We start from the raw sequence: 13337 nt of genomic DNA, 5'->3' as shown, positions 1-13337 counted from the left end.
AAAAGTTCATACACATATTGTTGGGATTGAAAAAAGTGCACAGATTTGATGAAATTCTTCAAAAATCCACACAGAGACCAATGAAAGATGAATTAAGTCCGAACAGTACGTGAATACTGCACCAAAAACAGGGCATCAGAGGTCTTTCCCTCTTTAAGTAGCCTAGTAGTTAGTGCAGTGGACTTTGAGCCTGGGGAACTGAGTTTAATTCCCACTTCAGCTCCTTGTGACTCTGGACAAGTCACTTAACCCTCCATTGCCCCTGGTATAAAATAAGTACCTGAATATATGTAAATTGCTTTGAATGTAGTTGCAAAAACCTCAGAAAGGCGGTATATCAAGTCCCATTTCCATTAATATCAGAAGTAATTTGAGTGGTCAGTGCCAGGCTTTAGATTTTTATTTATGTAGTTCATATTTCAGTTAGCCTGGGATTTAATCTCTGATTTTTGGAGAGGACAGGAATTCAAGGATACCTCCCTCAGGTGATCTAGTTTTGTCTCTGGTCCTATTTTTCTAAAGTATGTAACTTGATAGGTGGGCCTCTTTCAGATTGTTTATCTTCATCCTGATGAAGTCTCCCGCCTGACCTAGGCTAAATAGCAACAAGGGTCAGTATCTACTGCTGCCAAACAAACTTTTTGCTGGAGGTCAAATTTCATTAGTCACAGCAGAGAGAATCATTGCTAGTTATAAAAACTCAAAAAGAAGCAAACCCATAAAAACATACCTGTTACAGGACACAATTGAAAAAGTTATGGTCAGAAAATATGTGATGGAGAACAAAGGAATTATCGACAATGCATTTCCTTCAAATTCCTCCTGCCGGGATAATGATGTGAAGTAGGATACCTATAAAAATGTTATTAGTGAAATTCAGTGTTATTTCATTTTTGCACTCATTTTATCAGAAGGTTACAGAATAATATGTTTCAGAAAGTTATATAGGCTTTTATACAAAATAATGACTCATAGTTTGCTCAGTCTTCTTCATTTCAATTCTGAAACCAATTTCTATTACACCATTAGGTCCAATACTAGTATATATGCTCATAAAATTATATAATTGCTTCTTTTTTTAAACTCTTTGAGGACAGTATTCAGCAAGCTGGTGAGCGGTAAAATTAGTCAGTAATATTATCTGGATAACTTTCATTGTATATTAAGTGGGATTTATCTAGTTGGGTCTGTCATTGAATATAGAGTATCTGGTTAAAGATATCTGGACAACTTTTTGATAGAATTTTTCTGTGAATTAGACTGTCCACCTGACCTTTTATGACCAGTGCTGAATATCAGTACTTGCTGGATAGTTTTGACCCTGTTTATCAGGGTAAAATTTGTGACTAAGAAGTTGCTCACAAAAAATATACCCATTGTTCAAAGAACAAAAAACTGAGAACTACAACAGATAGCTATATATATACACTAGTAAAAAAGGCCCGTTTCTGACACAATTGAAACGGGCGCTTGCAAGGTTTTCTTCGGAGTGTGTATGTTTGAGAGAGTGTATGTAAGAGTGACTGTGTGACTGTGTGTGAGAGAGAGTGAATGTGTGAGTGTGTGTGTGAGAGAGACAGTGAGTGAGTCTGGGTGCGAGTGTGTCTGTGAGAGAGAAAGTGTGTGTGTGAGAATGAGAGTGTGTGCAAGTGCGTATGTGAGACACAGTGTGAGAGAGAGAGTGTGTTTCACACAGATACAGTGTGTGTTAAAGAGAGAGTGTGTGTGAGACACAGACTCTCTGTGAGACTGAGTGTATGAGACCAAGAGAGTGTGTGAGTGACTGTGTGACACATAGAGAGTGAATGTGATACAGTGTGAGACAGAGGGTGTGAGAGACAGTGTGTGAGAGTGAGAGAGAGAAAGACATTGACTGTGAGAGAGAGTGTGTGTGAGAGAGAGTGTGTGTGTGACAGAGATACCTCCCCCCCCCCCTCTCTGGTGTCAGGCCCCCCCCCTCTCTGGTGTCTGGTGTGCAGGACGCTGAGCTCTGGCTGTGCTTCAAGGAACTGGCCAATCCTATTTAATAGAATGCACCTCCAACATTCTAAAGCCGAGAAACCTCGTGTGGTTGGTCACTTCTGCTTGTGACGAACCCGGAAGTACGTGATGTCAATTCAGGAGATGGATACAGAGAGCAGGAATGCCTCAGCCATGCAGTCAGCTTCAGAATGTTGGAGGTGCATTTTATTATATAGGATATATATATTTATATACTGTATATACATACACACACACACACACACACACACACACACACACACACACATGTGGAGAGTAATTCTCAATAACATGTCAGTGTGTAAAACAGGGTCTTATGTATAGAAATGAGGCTTTTGAAAACTACCCAACATAACTCATGAGTATTTGCATATCAGGGAGGTGTTCCTAAGGGTGTGCCCCAACTGCTCAACATTGTTCAGCACAAACAGTGAGTACATTAACCTTAGTTAAGGGTATGCACTGAACACGTTTAGCACAGCTACTGAATCCCCTGCTATAAATGTCACCGCACGCCACTGCAACACTCTGAATGTACCTGAAGAATTTATATCAATGTCAGTGGACAAACTGTTCTTACATCTTGAAAGCATCTCAGCAATTGAAGAACTCACTTGAGTGTTGGGTGATGTAGTTTTAGTATCGTGTCAGGTAAGTGATTGCCTTCTTTCCTTTATAAACATATGTTTTATGCACATTAGTGGGTTGATATTATATTGGCACACTTTGTACGTGATTTGGTGGATTGGTTGCATGATTTTGCACCTTTTCAGAAGGCCAAATGACTGGAAAGTTAAAAAAAGGTTTGGACATACCATAGGAGTTGTTCCTAAAGGGAGCCTATAACCTTCTTGTGTAATAATACTCTGTGATGTCCTAAAATTATTTAAAATTATTTAAGGTTATTTATAATCAATATTAGATTTTTTAGATAGATTTTCATTTTTTATGGGCCATTTCTCAGTACATATAGTTTTGTCTCCCAAATATTTTTGTTATTGATGAAAATTAGTTCATAATAAGCAAAAAAAAGTACTTGGATAGAAATGATACCTTTATAACTCTAACTACCTTGCAAGGGTAATTTCAATATGGGGCACTAAAGTATGAGGCACACAGGCTCTATTTTATAGAGGCAAATATTAAGGGGTCATTTTACTAAACTGTGGTAAGCACTAGTGTGTAGTACAACTTAAAAGGGCTTACCGTGGGATGTAGTCTAAGGTTAATACGTGCAAACTATGCACTAAAATATATTTTCAGTTTTATTGCAGAGTGGGTGTTCCAGCACTGATCAGTAGCTGATTAACACATGATTAGTGTATGAGCCTTTACTGGTGTTTACATGCTAATTTGTTTTAATGGGAACACGTTAATAGCAACATTAGCATGTGGCCATTCATAAAAAAATTGGGAAATTGGCCATTTTACTGCTGCAGTAGAAAGTGGTCTTAGGAGCCCTTTTACCAAGCCACGGTAAAAAGTGGCCTTTGGTAGTGTGGGTGCAAAGGATTGCCATGTGCTGAGGCCTCTCTCTTCCATGGCGGAAAAAAGGCTACTTTTCAATGGATGTCATTAATGGCCTATTTAGAAGCACCTATTTACAAAGGCGGTAAGGGCTCACACATTACTCATGCAGTAATTGGGCAGTCTGCTCCCCACTCCCCATGCTAGAAAATAAAATTTACTTTCCAGGGCTGGAAAACGGTACATGGCAAAAGCAGAATTACCTCAGGGCGCCTGGGGGCACCCAGAAGTAGTGCTGTTTTGCTGCGCACTACCTGCGCCTTTGTAATAGGGCCCCTTAGCGCATGTGACAATTTAATAGTATTTCACCACCTTCCAATTCATTATTAAGAGTGCACTTTCAAAGGATCCCTAAAATAGATGCACACACACACTACAGCTACTCTGAGGCAGGTATAATTGTTTCCATATAAGTGCTGGTAAGAATAGGCGCATATGAGAATATTTTATAAAATACCAGTAAAAAAAGGCCCGTTTCTGTAAGAAATGAAACGGGTGCTAGCAAGGTTTTCTTCGGAGTGTGTATATTTGAGAGAGTGTGTGTGAGAGTGACTGTGTGAATGTGAATGTGCGAGTGTGTGTGTGTGACAGAGAGAGAGTGAGACTGGGTGCGAGTGTGACTGTGTGAGAGAGAGAGAGTGTGTGTGTGAGATTGAGAGTGTGTGCCAGGGCCCCCCCTTTCCCCCTCCCTCCCAGTTCCAGGGTCAGCCCCTTCCCTTTGAGTTCCAGGACCCCTCCCTCCCCTCCCCTTCGAGTTCCAGGATCCCCGAACAGAAAGGAAACAGGCGCTAGAAGGGTCCAGGGCCCCCTCCCTCCATCCATCCCTCCCTCCTACCCCTGTCCAGGCAGCGTCATTGGGGAATACGGAGCCTAGGCTGCCATAGCCACATGGCGTGCACCTCCGGCACATGCAGGCTGGCCTGTTTTCCTATTTTCTTTGGCGCTCCGCGTCACAGCTGGCCTCACACTGGCTCGGCCCCGACTCGTCCGGATTCACCGCTCCTGTCATCGTGGCTCCTCCCCTCTTCCCTCTGCTAGCCAATCTGGTGTTTCCTTTCCCTCGTCTCCTCCTTCCGGCCCTGATGCATCCGAATTCGCCACTCCTGTCTTCGCAGCTCCTCCCCTCTTCCCTCTGCTAGCCAATCTGGTGACTCCTTTCCGGTGACGTCAGCCTGTGTTACAGAGCCTAGCACACCAGCTCCGAAGAAGTCACGAACACAGGCAGCCAGATCAATAGAACATTGGAGGTGAGAATTATTATATAGGATGAACATGTGCCAATCCCACAACATCTCTACCTAATCTCTACCCCCAGGGACACCAACTAGTATATCATATAAAAATAGGTGCAAATTTATGTCAGTGTTTAACTCCCTCATAAAATTACCCCAATAAAGTTTCTGCCTCTATTTTTTTATACTTTTATAAAAGTATTTTTAAAAATGCACTGATTTTTTTCATTTTTAGAAAAAAAATATTGAGAAAAACATTAATATTTCTGATTGAATATTTGGCTTCTACCTACATATACTGATTTTATTAGATTCTGTAAACTACCTCATGTTTCACTTTTTGGGAAAATATGGTATAGAAGTAGAAAATGAAATGAAATATTTCGACCTTAACTTTAAACAAATTCTGCATTCGGAAAGAAAAACAGTCTGTTGTAACATAAACTTTTAGTGCAACTAAGTGAAAAATGAAATAATTTAAATTTATTATAATGTTAAAACATCATAGGCTTTTGCCAAAATTGCCCTTACTACAATTAAAGATTCTTCTGAGGCTTGAATTAAAGTTCAGCTTTTCACTTGATTTATACTTTCTGGATAGCAAAATAATCAAATCATAGGTACATAATAATTTCGAGAATCAGTGGATAAATAAAGAGTGATCTTACCTGTATAGAGTTTAAACTGAGGTTCTTCAGTAGGTCAGGAAAGGAGGTCATAAAGTTCTTCAGCCACTGCACACTCAGCTCCCGGTCAGCCAGCACATCTTCTCTTAAATAATAAAGTAACCGGAGAGCTTTGGCCTCTCGCACTCTGTCCGTGGAACCCAGACTGACACCGCCTATGAAGAGCGCCAAGAATATAGGTCGCCCCCTGTACTGGTACATGGGATAGGTGAGATTGAGGTAGTCTAAGTGGTTGACAGAGCCATTCAGGAGGTCCAGCAGAGGGTTGGGGGAGGCGCAGGCAAAGCTGCTGGTGCGGGCGCACAGCTCGCTGAAGCTATGGCCAGAGCCACTCATGCGCCGCACTGCACTGTCCAGGTTTAGCACCTCCTGCAGGTTGTTCTGGGCCAGGATGTTCTCCGTGTGGGACACAGCAATGATGGAGGCATAGGTGCCTTCAGTATACAGCCGCTGAGCCGAGAACAGCGCTGAATCGTTGGTCGGGAACAGTTTCATTATAAGGGCTCTCTCGGCTTTGGCCGGGCCACCGAGTGGTGTGAATTGTCCCTCGATGTCGTTAGCTTGCCGCTGGGGCAGAAGGTAAAAGCCAGCGCCCATCCCCGCTGAGATCAGCATGGGCAGCAGCAGGAACCAGTAGGGGTAGGTGGCGACCAGTGCACCTAGACGGTGGTAGATGCGAGAGAGCGGCCGCTCCAGGCAGTCTGTGTGACACCTAGCCATCAGCAGACACTGTCCAGGAGTAGCAAGAGAGGAAGGCTGAACACTTCTGATTTGTCTCAGGCACAGACAGCTTGCACAGGCAAAGTAATTGTAAAAGTAACATATGGGGCTGAACTTCTGGTTTCTCCTTTTGGCAGGAGATCAAAACTTTGTATGGCCCATTTAACAAAACACTGGGACGATTCATGCATAACAGGGAAGTGCATATAAATATAGGAGCACTATTTATTTACCTGGTGACAGAAGGTAATTTGTCTCAGTCTTTAACCTTTACACTTTAGTGGAATGAGTAATTTGCTGTTGCCTGGAGCCAAACATGATGCATCATTAATAGCAGTTATTCAACAATGTGTTTTTTACTCTGCAACTGTGCAATGATTTGCTCCTCTTCTCTCTACCAGGAGTTCTCAGCCCAGACCTTGGGACACACTAAGCCAGTCTGGTTTTCCAGATATCCACAGTGGATTTGCATAAGATAAATTTGCATGCATTGCCTCCATCGTATGCAAATCTTTCTCATGCATACTCATTGTGGGTATCCTGAAAACCTGACTGACTGGATGCATCCTGAGGACTGGGTTGAGAACCCCTGCTCTAAACCAAAAGGAATAGAAACCAGATGACAAGATCTTAGGTGATGCATTTATTTTGCAACAAAAATCGTATCATTAAAATATCCCTCCACAAGCAGGATGAATGTGCTACACAAATGGATGATGTCATTTATAGCACTCAATGGAATTGTTCCATCAGAGCTGAGAAAATATAGAAAAAACATAGAGACAATGACAGCAGATAAACACCACACAACCTGAGCCTATCAAACTACTAAACTCTACAATTCCTTACTCTCCCTTCAGGATCCTTTGTGTTTATTCCATTCTTTCTTGAATTCAGATACATTCCTCTCTCCACCATCTCATCTGGGAGGTTGTTCCATACATCCATCACTCTTTCCATAATGAAATATTTCCTTAGATTTCTTTTCAGCCAATATTCCAAATGAGCTAACTGGGCAAGAGGACAGAACAACTGAATACCAGATTTAACTGTCTCTACACCGTCCAGTTAATACCAGGGTGGTCAGTGGGAGGAGCCGGGTGGCTCTAGAACTTAACTGGTTAATGGTGATATTCACACTGCTGACCAGTTAAGTAAGCAGCTGAAGTTAGGACAGCAAAAAGGCAATCCTAACTTTAGTCACCAAATTAACCGGGCACTGGTCTGAATATTCCGGTGACTGGTTAACCTCCAGATAATGACATGTAGATTTGTGGTATCCCCATGATATGGATTCTCCCTCTTTTCCACTTGCTTCTACCTATGTGGGTCCCAGACAATATTCAGTCTGGGCTCGCATGTTTCTTATGCAGGTCCTGGCTGAATATTGGCCATAAGTACATAAGTATTGCCACACTGGGACAGACCAAAGGTCCATCAAGCCCAGCATCCTGTTTCCAACAGTGGCCAATCCAGGTCACAAATACCTGGCAAGATCCCAAAAAAGTTCAATACATTTTATACTGCTTATCCCAGAAATAAGCAGTGGATTTCCCTAAGTCATTTTAATAATGGTCTATGAATTTTTCCTTTAGAAAGCTGTCCAAACCTTTTTAAACCCCGCTAAGCTAAATGCCTTTACTACCGCCAGAACTCACATAAACTTTGGTGGTCAGCACATGCCAGCTTGAACCCTGATAATCAATGCCACTGCCTGGATGTGGCTCTGCATTGAATATCTATGGCTAATTCTACCTGTGGTGGTCAGCATTTAAAAACACTGAAAATGCCCCTCCACCTGATTCCTTCAGCTTTAGAAGTGCTCCACCAAAAACAATAGGACATTTCCCCTCTGATAAATGTTTGGTTTGTTCTCAGGCTATTAAGACCAATAAAGTTGTGGTCCTGGGACATGAGAACCCATAGGTAAATTCTCAAATTGTGAATCTTCAGGCATCATATATGCTGTTCAGTATCTGTGTAATCTCTTATATGTAAGACTCAGATAAAAATGTGAGCTAGGTTGCTTGAACGTATCAGTCACATTCGGAAAGGGAAGATTAAATGCCCCTTTATAGTCCGAACCAAGATATGGACTTAATAACATTTTGTTATGCAGATGTGACTTTTCCTGATTTGCCTGGAAGATCGGCATCTGAGACCTCTCTTTTTCACATTTTTAATGCTTTAGTCATTAATATTGTTTTTTTTTTTAAATAAACTGTTTTTGTAAGTCACTTTTAACAAAAAAACAAAACAAAACATTATAGCCAAAATAACCAAAACCAAAGACTTTCAACAGATCCCTTCCCACAGGAAAATGTATGATAGATGTAAGAAGGTGGGGAGAGTTTAGAGTTAGGTGAGGTTGGGCAATTGTTGGAGGGGAAAGTCATTAGGGACTTTGTGTCCATTAGAGAGGTGTTTGGAGTTCCCAATAAGGGTTCTTATACCTCCAGCTTTGCCATAGTCTAATGTACCCTACTGACAAAAATGGACTACTGGAAGTAACCTTCTGGCAGCACTTTTAAAGGGAGAGGCGGTTAGCAAAGCTTGCTCTCAAAACCTATTGTATTTTAAGTATAGGGAATAATATGAAATTTAAGCATATGTGTACTTGGGAAGATGATTTGGGGGTGTCTTTGAGAAGGAGATGTAAGTTAAGATTATTCACACGCTAACAGAACTTCCATATCTTCTAATCTAGTGAAAAATGTTGGTACAAGCTGTCCCAATGTCTGTTTAAAATGTCAGTGCTGGTGGGTTATAGGAGGCAGAGCACATTGTTTCAGGCTTATTTAGTGTTTGATATCCTGCTCATGGTAAGACCTTCTATGCGACTTTACATAAAATTAGGTTAGTTTCGTAAAAATAAACAAAAAATTAAGTTGAAAATCATAAAAGAAGAAATTAGATAAAAGGTAAAAATGAATGTGTCAATATTTTCAGCAACCAGTCCTGCTCTTTAATCATCAGGATTGTGATCCAGGACTTATAAACAAACAGCTACATCAGGGTAGCAGGGAAAAGACACCACAAAATAGGTATGCTTTGAGCTCGGCCTTAAACTTATCAAATGAAGATTCAAGATGTACCCCTTCCCTAGATTTTGATGATTTGAAATGTAACATAGGCCTCCTAATATATTTCTACTCCTTTTTATCCCCTACTTTCATTTTTCATATTTTATGCTTTTCTATGGCAGGTTCTAAGAATTATAATCTGTTTAGGACCTTTTGGGATTCTGGGATATAAATCCTTAGGTTAGATTAGATTAGATATGAACAAGTATCAATATTTTGAAGGTAATTCTACGAACAACTGGAAGCCAGTGTGATTCTCTAAGCAATGGAGTCAAGTTTGATGGGATAGTCCATTATGGATTATGTTTAGTGATATTTTCTATGACAAAATTTGGGATATACCTTCCCTTGTCACCAAATGTTATTTGGAAACATTTGTAGCAATATGGACCCCTTTTGTGAATCGGGCTGGGTTTAATCTGTCAGACCCTAAAACCTAAAATTTAAAGTTGCAATTCAGGTGTAAGGTGATGGCTACCAGAAAGCGTGTTTATCTGTGAGACAAGAGAATTAGAGGGGTCTAGCTGTACAAAGATGGAGGTAAGAAGGTTGTGGAAACCATTAATACAGCGTGTGGTTATGGCAGCTTAAAATGGTGTACTGCAGGGTGCACTGAGGCATCCCATGGTAAATTGCAAATGTGCGCGCTACCCACATGTGAAAAATTACAAAAAAAATTTTTAGTCAAGGGGGTGTGTCTGGGAGGGTGTAGAGTGGACATTTCTGTATTAATCAATTAGTGCATTGGCATTGCCACACGCTAACTGATTAGCACAGGATTAGCACCTAGCCTTTACCACCTACAAAATAGATGACAGTAAGGGCTCATGCACTAATTTTTGTTAATGGTTGGTAATATTAGTGCATGACCAATAAAATGGAAAATTGAAAATTAGCCATTTTCTGGCCGCAGCAAAAAGTGGGTGGGAAAGACCCGCATAAGGGTGCACTTAAGCCACTTTTTGCCGCAGCTTTGCAAAAGGGCCTCTTAATCTTTTATCTTTTAATTTCAAAATTGTTTGTGGTGTGTGTTGTTGTTGTTCTATTTTCACAAATAGTGCTTTGTTAATAGATGTTTGATGTTTTCAAAAGCAGGCCTTTTATAAAAACTATCTGATTGACAGCAGGAAAACCAACATTTCAATGAAAGGCAGACCGTGGCTGCTTCAGCTCATTGTGTTTTTCACAGTTGTGTTGTCTCTGTCTTTAAAATAAGCTCTCCATGATCTTAGAACTTGGCTGGTCTGGGTATGTAGAAAATTAATTCAATTAAAATGATCCCTAACAAAATCCTTTGTTTATCTGCCTTAATCAAAGGGTGTCTGTTGTATTGTTTCACAAACAGAACTCCATCACAAGCTCTTTAAAGCCATCTGAGGGCTGTTGAGCTCCAGCTGTCAACAACTAAAGAGCAAGCTGATCTGTTAAGTTTATTCAGAAAATGATGTGGAAATTCTAGTTGGGAAGATACACAAATGATAACTGTGAGGTGGAGTTGATTTCTTTTCCCCCCCGAGTGTGGAGCATGGATATGGAGTGAGGAGATATCAGATGGAAAGCAGAATACGCTTAATTTTGCATTTATAAAGATCAGAGGAATATTGGATGAAACATTTAACAGCATGTGATCATCGGAACTGGAAAGTCTGCATATAACTCAAGGAAAGGAGTCATTCAGCAATAAGGACAACTGAAGTCGGAAAGACTGCTTATAATCCAAGGGAAGGTTTGTACTGATGAACTCTTGAGAAAGTTTAAAAAGTTACAGGGAAAATGTAAAATGATTGTACAACTGGCACTAGAAAGGAATATAAATAACCCCATGACAAGAAGGTTATGTAATGATTGAGGAAGTGAATAATAAGTGGAGTGGTTTGGGTTATGATGAATGTGAATTTTTAAGGCATGTATTGTACTTGAATAACAATTAAATAAAGCTGAATATTTGTTATTGACAAACTTAAAACCTCTGGAGTACTGGTGATGTGGAGGGGGATAATCGAACGGGGACGACCATCTCTAAGGGCTCCCATCTCTGAGGACGTCCCCACAAAGGGGTGGGGCATCCCATATTATTGAAACAAGATGGGTGTCCATCTTTCGTTTCGATAATACGGTCAGGGATGCCCAAATCTCAACATTTATGTCGACCTTAGAGATGGTTGACCTAAATGTTGAGATCGTCGACCTTAGAGATGGGCGACCTTGGTTTTCGGCGATAATGGAAACCAAGGATGCCCGTCTCAAAAACGACCAAATCCAAGGCATTTGGTCATGGGAGGAGCCAGCATTCGTAGTGCACTGGTCCCCTTGACATGCCAGGACACCAACCGGGCACCCTAGGGGGGCACTGCAGTGGACTTCACAAATTGCTCCCAGGTGCATAGCTCCCTTATCTTGGGTGCTGAGCTGCCCCAAAACCCCCAACCCTCCCCAAACCCTTTCCCCACAACTGTACAACACTACCATAACCCTTAGGGATGAAGGGGGGCACCTAGATGTGGGTACAGTGGGTTTGTGGTGGGTTTTGGAGGGCTCATATTTACCACCACAAGTGTAACAGGTGGGGGGGGGGGGTGGGCTTGGGTCCGCCTGCCTGAAGTGCACTGCACCCACTAAAAACTGCTCCAGGGACCTGCATACTGCTGTGATGGAGCTGGGTATGACATTTGAAGCTGGCATAGAGCCTGGAAAAAATGTTTTTTAATTTTTTTTGGGTGGGAGGGGGTTGGTGACCACTGGGGGAGTAAGGGGAGGTCATCCCCAATTCCCTCTGGTGGTCATCTGGTCAGTTTGAGCCCTTCTCTTTTCCATTATCGACCGAGGATGCCCATCTCTTAAGCACGCCCCCGTCCCGCCTTCGGTACGCTGCCGACATGCCCCTGGGAACTTTGGTCATCCCCGCGATGGAAAGCAGTTGAGGACACCCAAAATCGGCTTTCGATTATGACGATTTGGGCGACCCTAAGAGAAGGATGCCCATCTCCTGATTTGTGTCGAAAGATGGGCGCCCTTCTCTTTGGAAAATGCCCCTGATAGATTATTAGAAATACTCCGGTGTTAGTAAAAGTGTCCCCCTAACTAGGGAATTATTAACAACTAAACCAACTTGTTAGAAGTGAAACAATTGGTTTCTTTCTTTTTCTATTTTTTTAAAGCTTTGATAAGAAAGCGTCTTTTTAAAAAGTATTTTTCATGCCTTCTAAACTGCCCTGCCAAGTAGATTGCTATTTAGTAGGGATGTGCAGCCAGAAAAGTTTCATTTGTCATTTCCATGAATGTTCCTTTTTGCTTGAGGTTTTTTTTCTTGTCATGTTGTCACAAGGGTAATGTTGAGTCTGCACTTTCAAAAGAATGCACTTTTTGCAGTGTGCACTCTTTTGAAAGACTGCACTCTCTCCCCCGGATTCTATATGGCACATCTAGAGATTAGCATCAAAATCCAAGCGTATTCTATAACAATGCATGTAACTTAATTGGCATACAGTATCAAGCTAATCAGCATTGATAGCAGCACTTAAAAAGCAATAATGAGCACTATTTGGCAATAACTAGAATTTATGTGCACAACTCACTAAGCGTATTCTGTAAGCAGTGCACCTAACTTCTAACACACAGGCAAAACGGGGCATGGCTATGGGCGAGGAAATAGGTGTTTCGTGGGTATTCTGAAATTTACGCACATAGTTATAGAATATGGCCCAGTTCGTGTAAAGCCACAACTGAATAAGACCTAAATCTCTATAGTTAACTACCAAAGCCTACTCTACCATGAACGATCTTTCAACAAAATACCACACTATCTATTATGCCTAACATGAACTCTTTATAATTGACTGCTTAATCTACTATCCAGCTTATAATCGAAAGAGAAAAACGCCTATATTTCAACCCAAATCAGGAGATGGGCGTTTTTCTCACAAAGGCGCCCAAATCGGTATAATCGAAAGCCGATTTGGGGCGTTTCCAACTGCACTCCGTCGCGGAAACGAATAAAGTTGACGGGGGCGTGTCGGAGGCGTGGTGGAGGTGGGACTGGGGCGTGGTTATCAGCTGAGGAGAGATGGGCGTCTTTAGCTGATAATAAA

The 13337-nt window shown here is 41.5% G+C and overlaps 1 protein-coding gene across 1 annotated transcript in view; it reads right to left on the bottom strand.

Moving 5' to 3' along the window:
- LOC115460071 (patched domain-containing protein 3-like) overlaps window positions 1–6194 on the bottom strand; it is a 31733-nt gene extending 25539 nt beyond the window's left edge. The window contains exons 1-2 of the mRNA XM_030189916.1: window positions 5429–6194; window positions 731–852 (exon numbers count right to left, since the gene is read on the bottom strand). Of these exons, the coding sequence (XP_030045776.1) occupies window positions 731–852; window positions 5429–6166 (860 nt within the window). The 5' untranslated portion in view covers window positions 6167–6194. The remainder of the gene's footprint in view (window positions 1–730; window positions 853–5428) is intronic.
- Window positions 6195–13337: the final 7143 nt, after the last annotated feature.

The sequence above is a fragment of the Microcaecilia unicolor genome, chromosome 1 (genome assembly GCF_901765095.1).
Source record: "Microcaecilia unicolor chromosome 1, aMicUni1.1, whole genome shotgun sequence".
Taxonomy (NCBI): Eukaryota; Metazoa; Chordata; class Amphibia; order Gymnophiona; family Siphonopidae; genus Microcaecilia; species Microcaecilia unicolor.
This window is presented reverse-complemented; position numbering and strand designations above follow the sequence as displayed.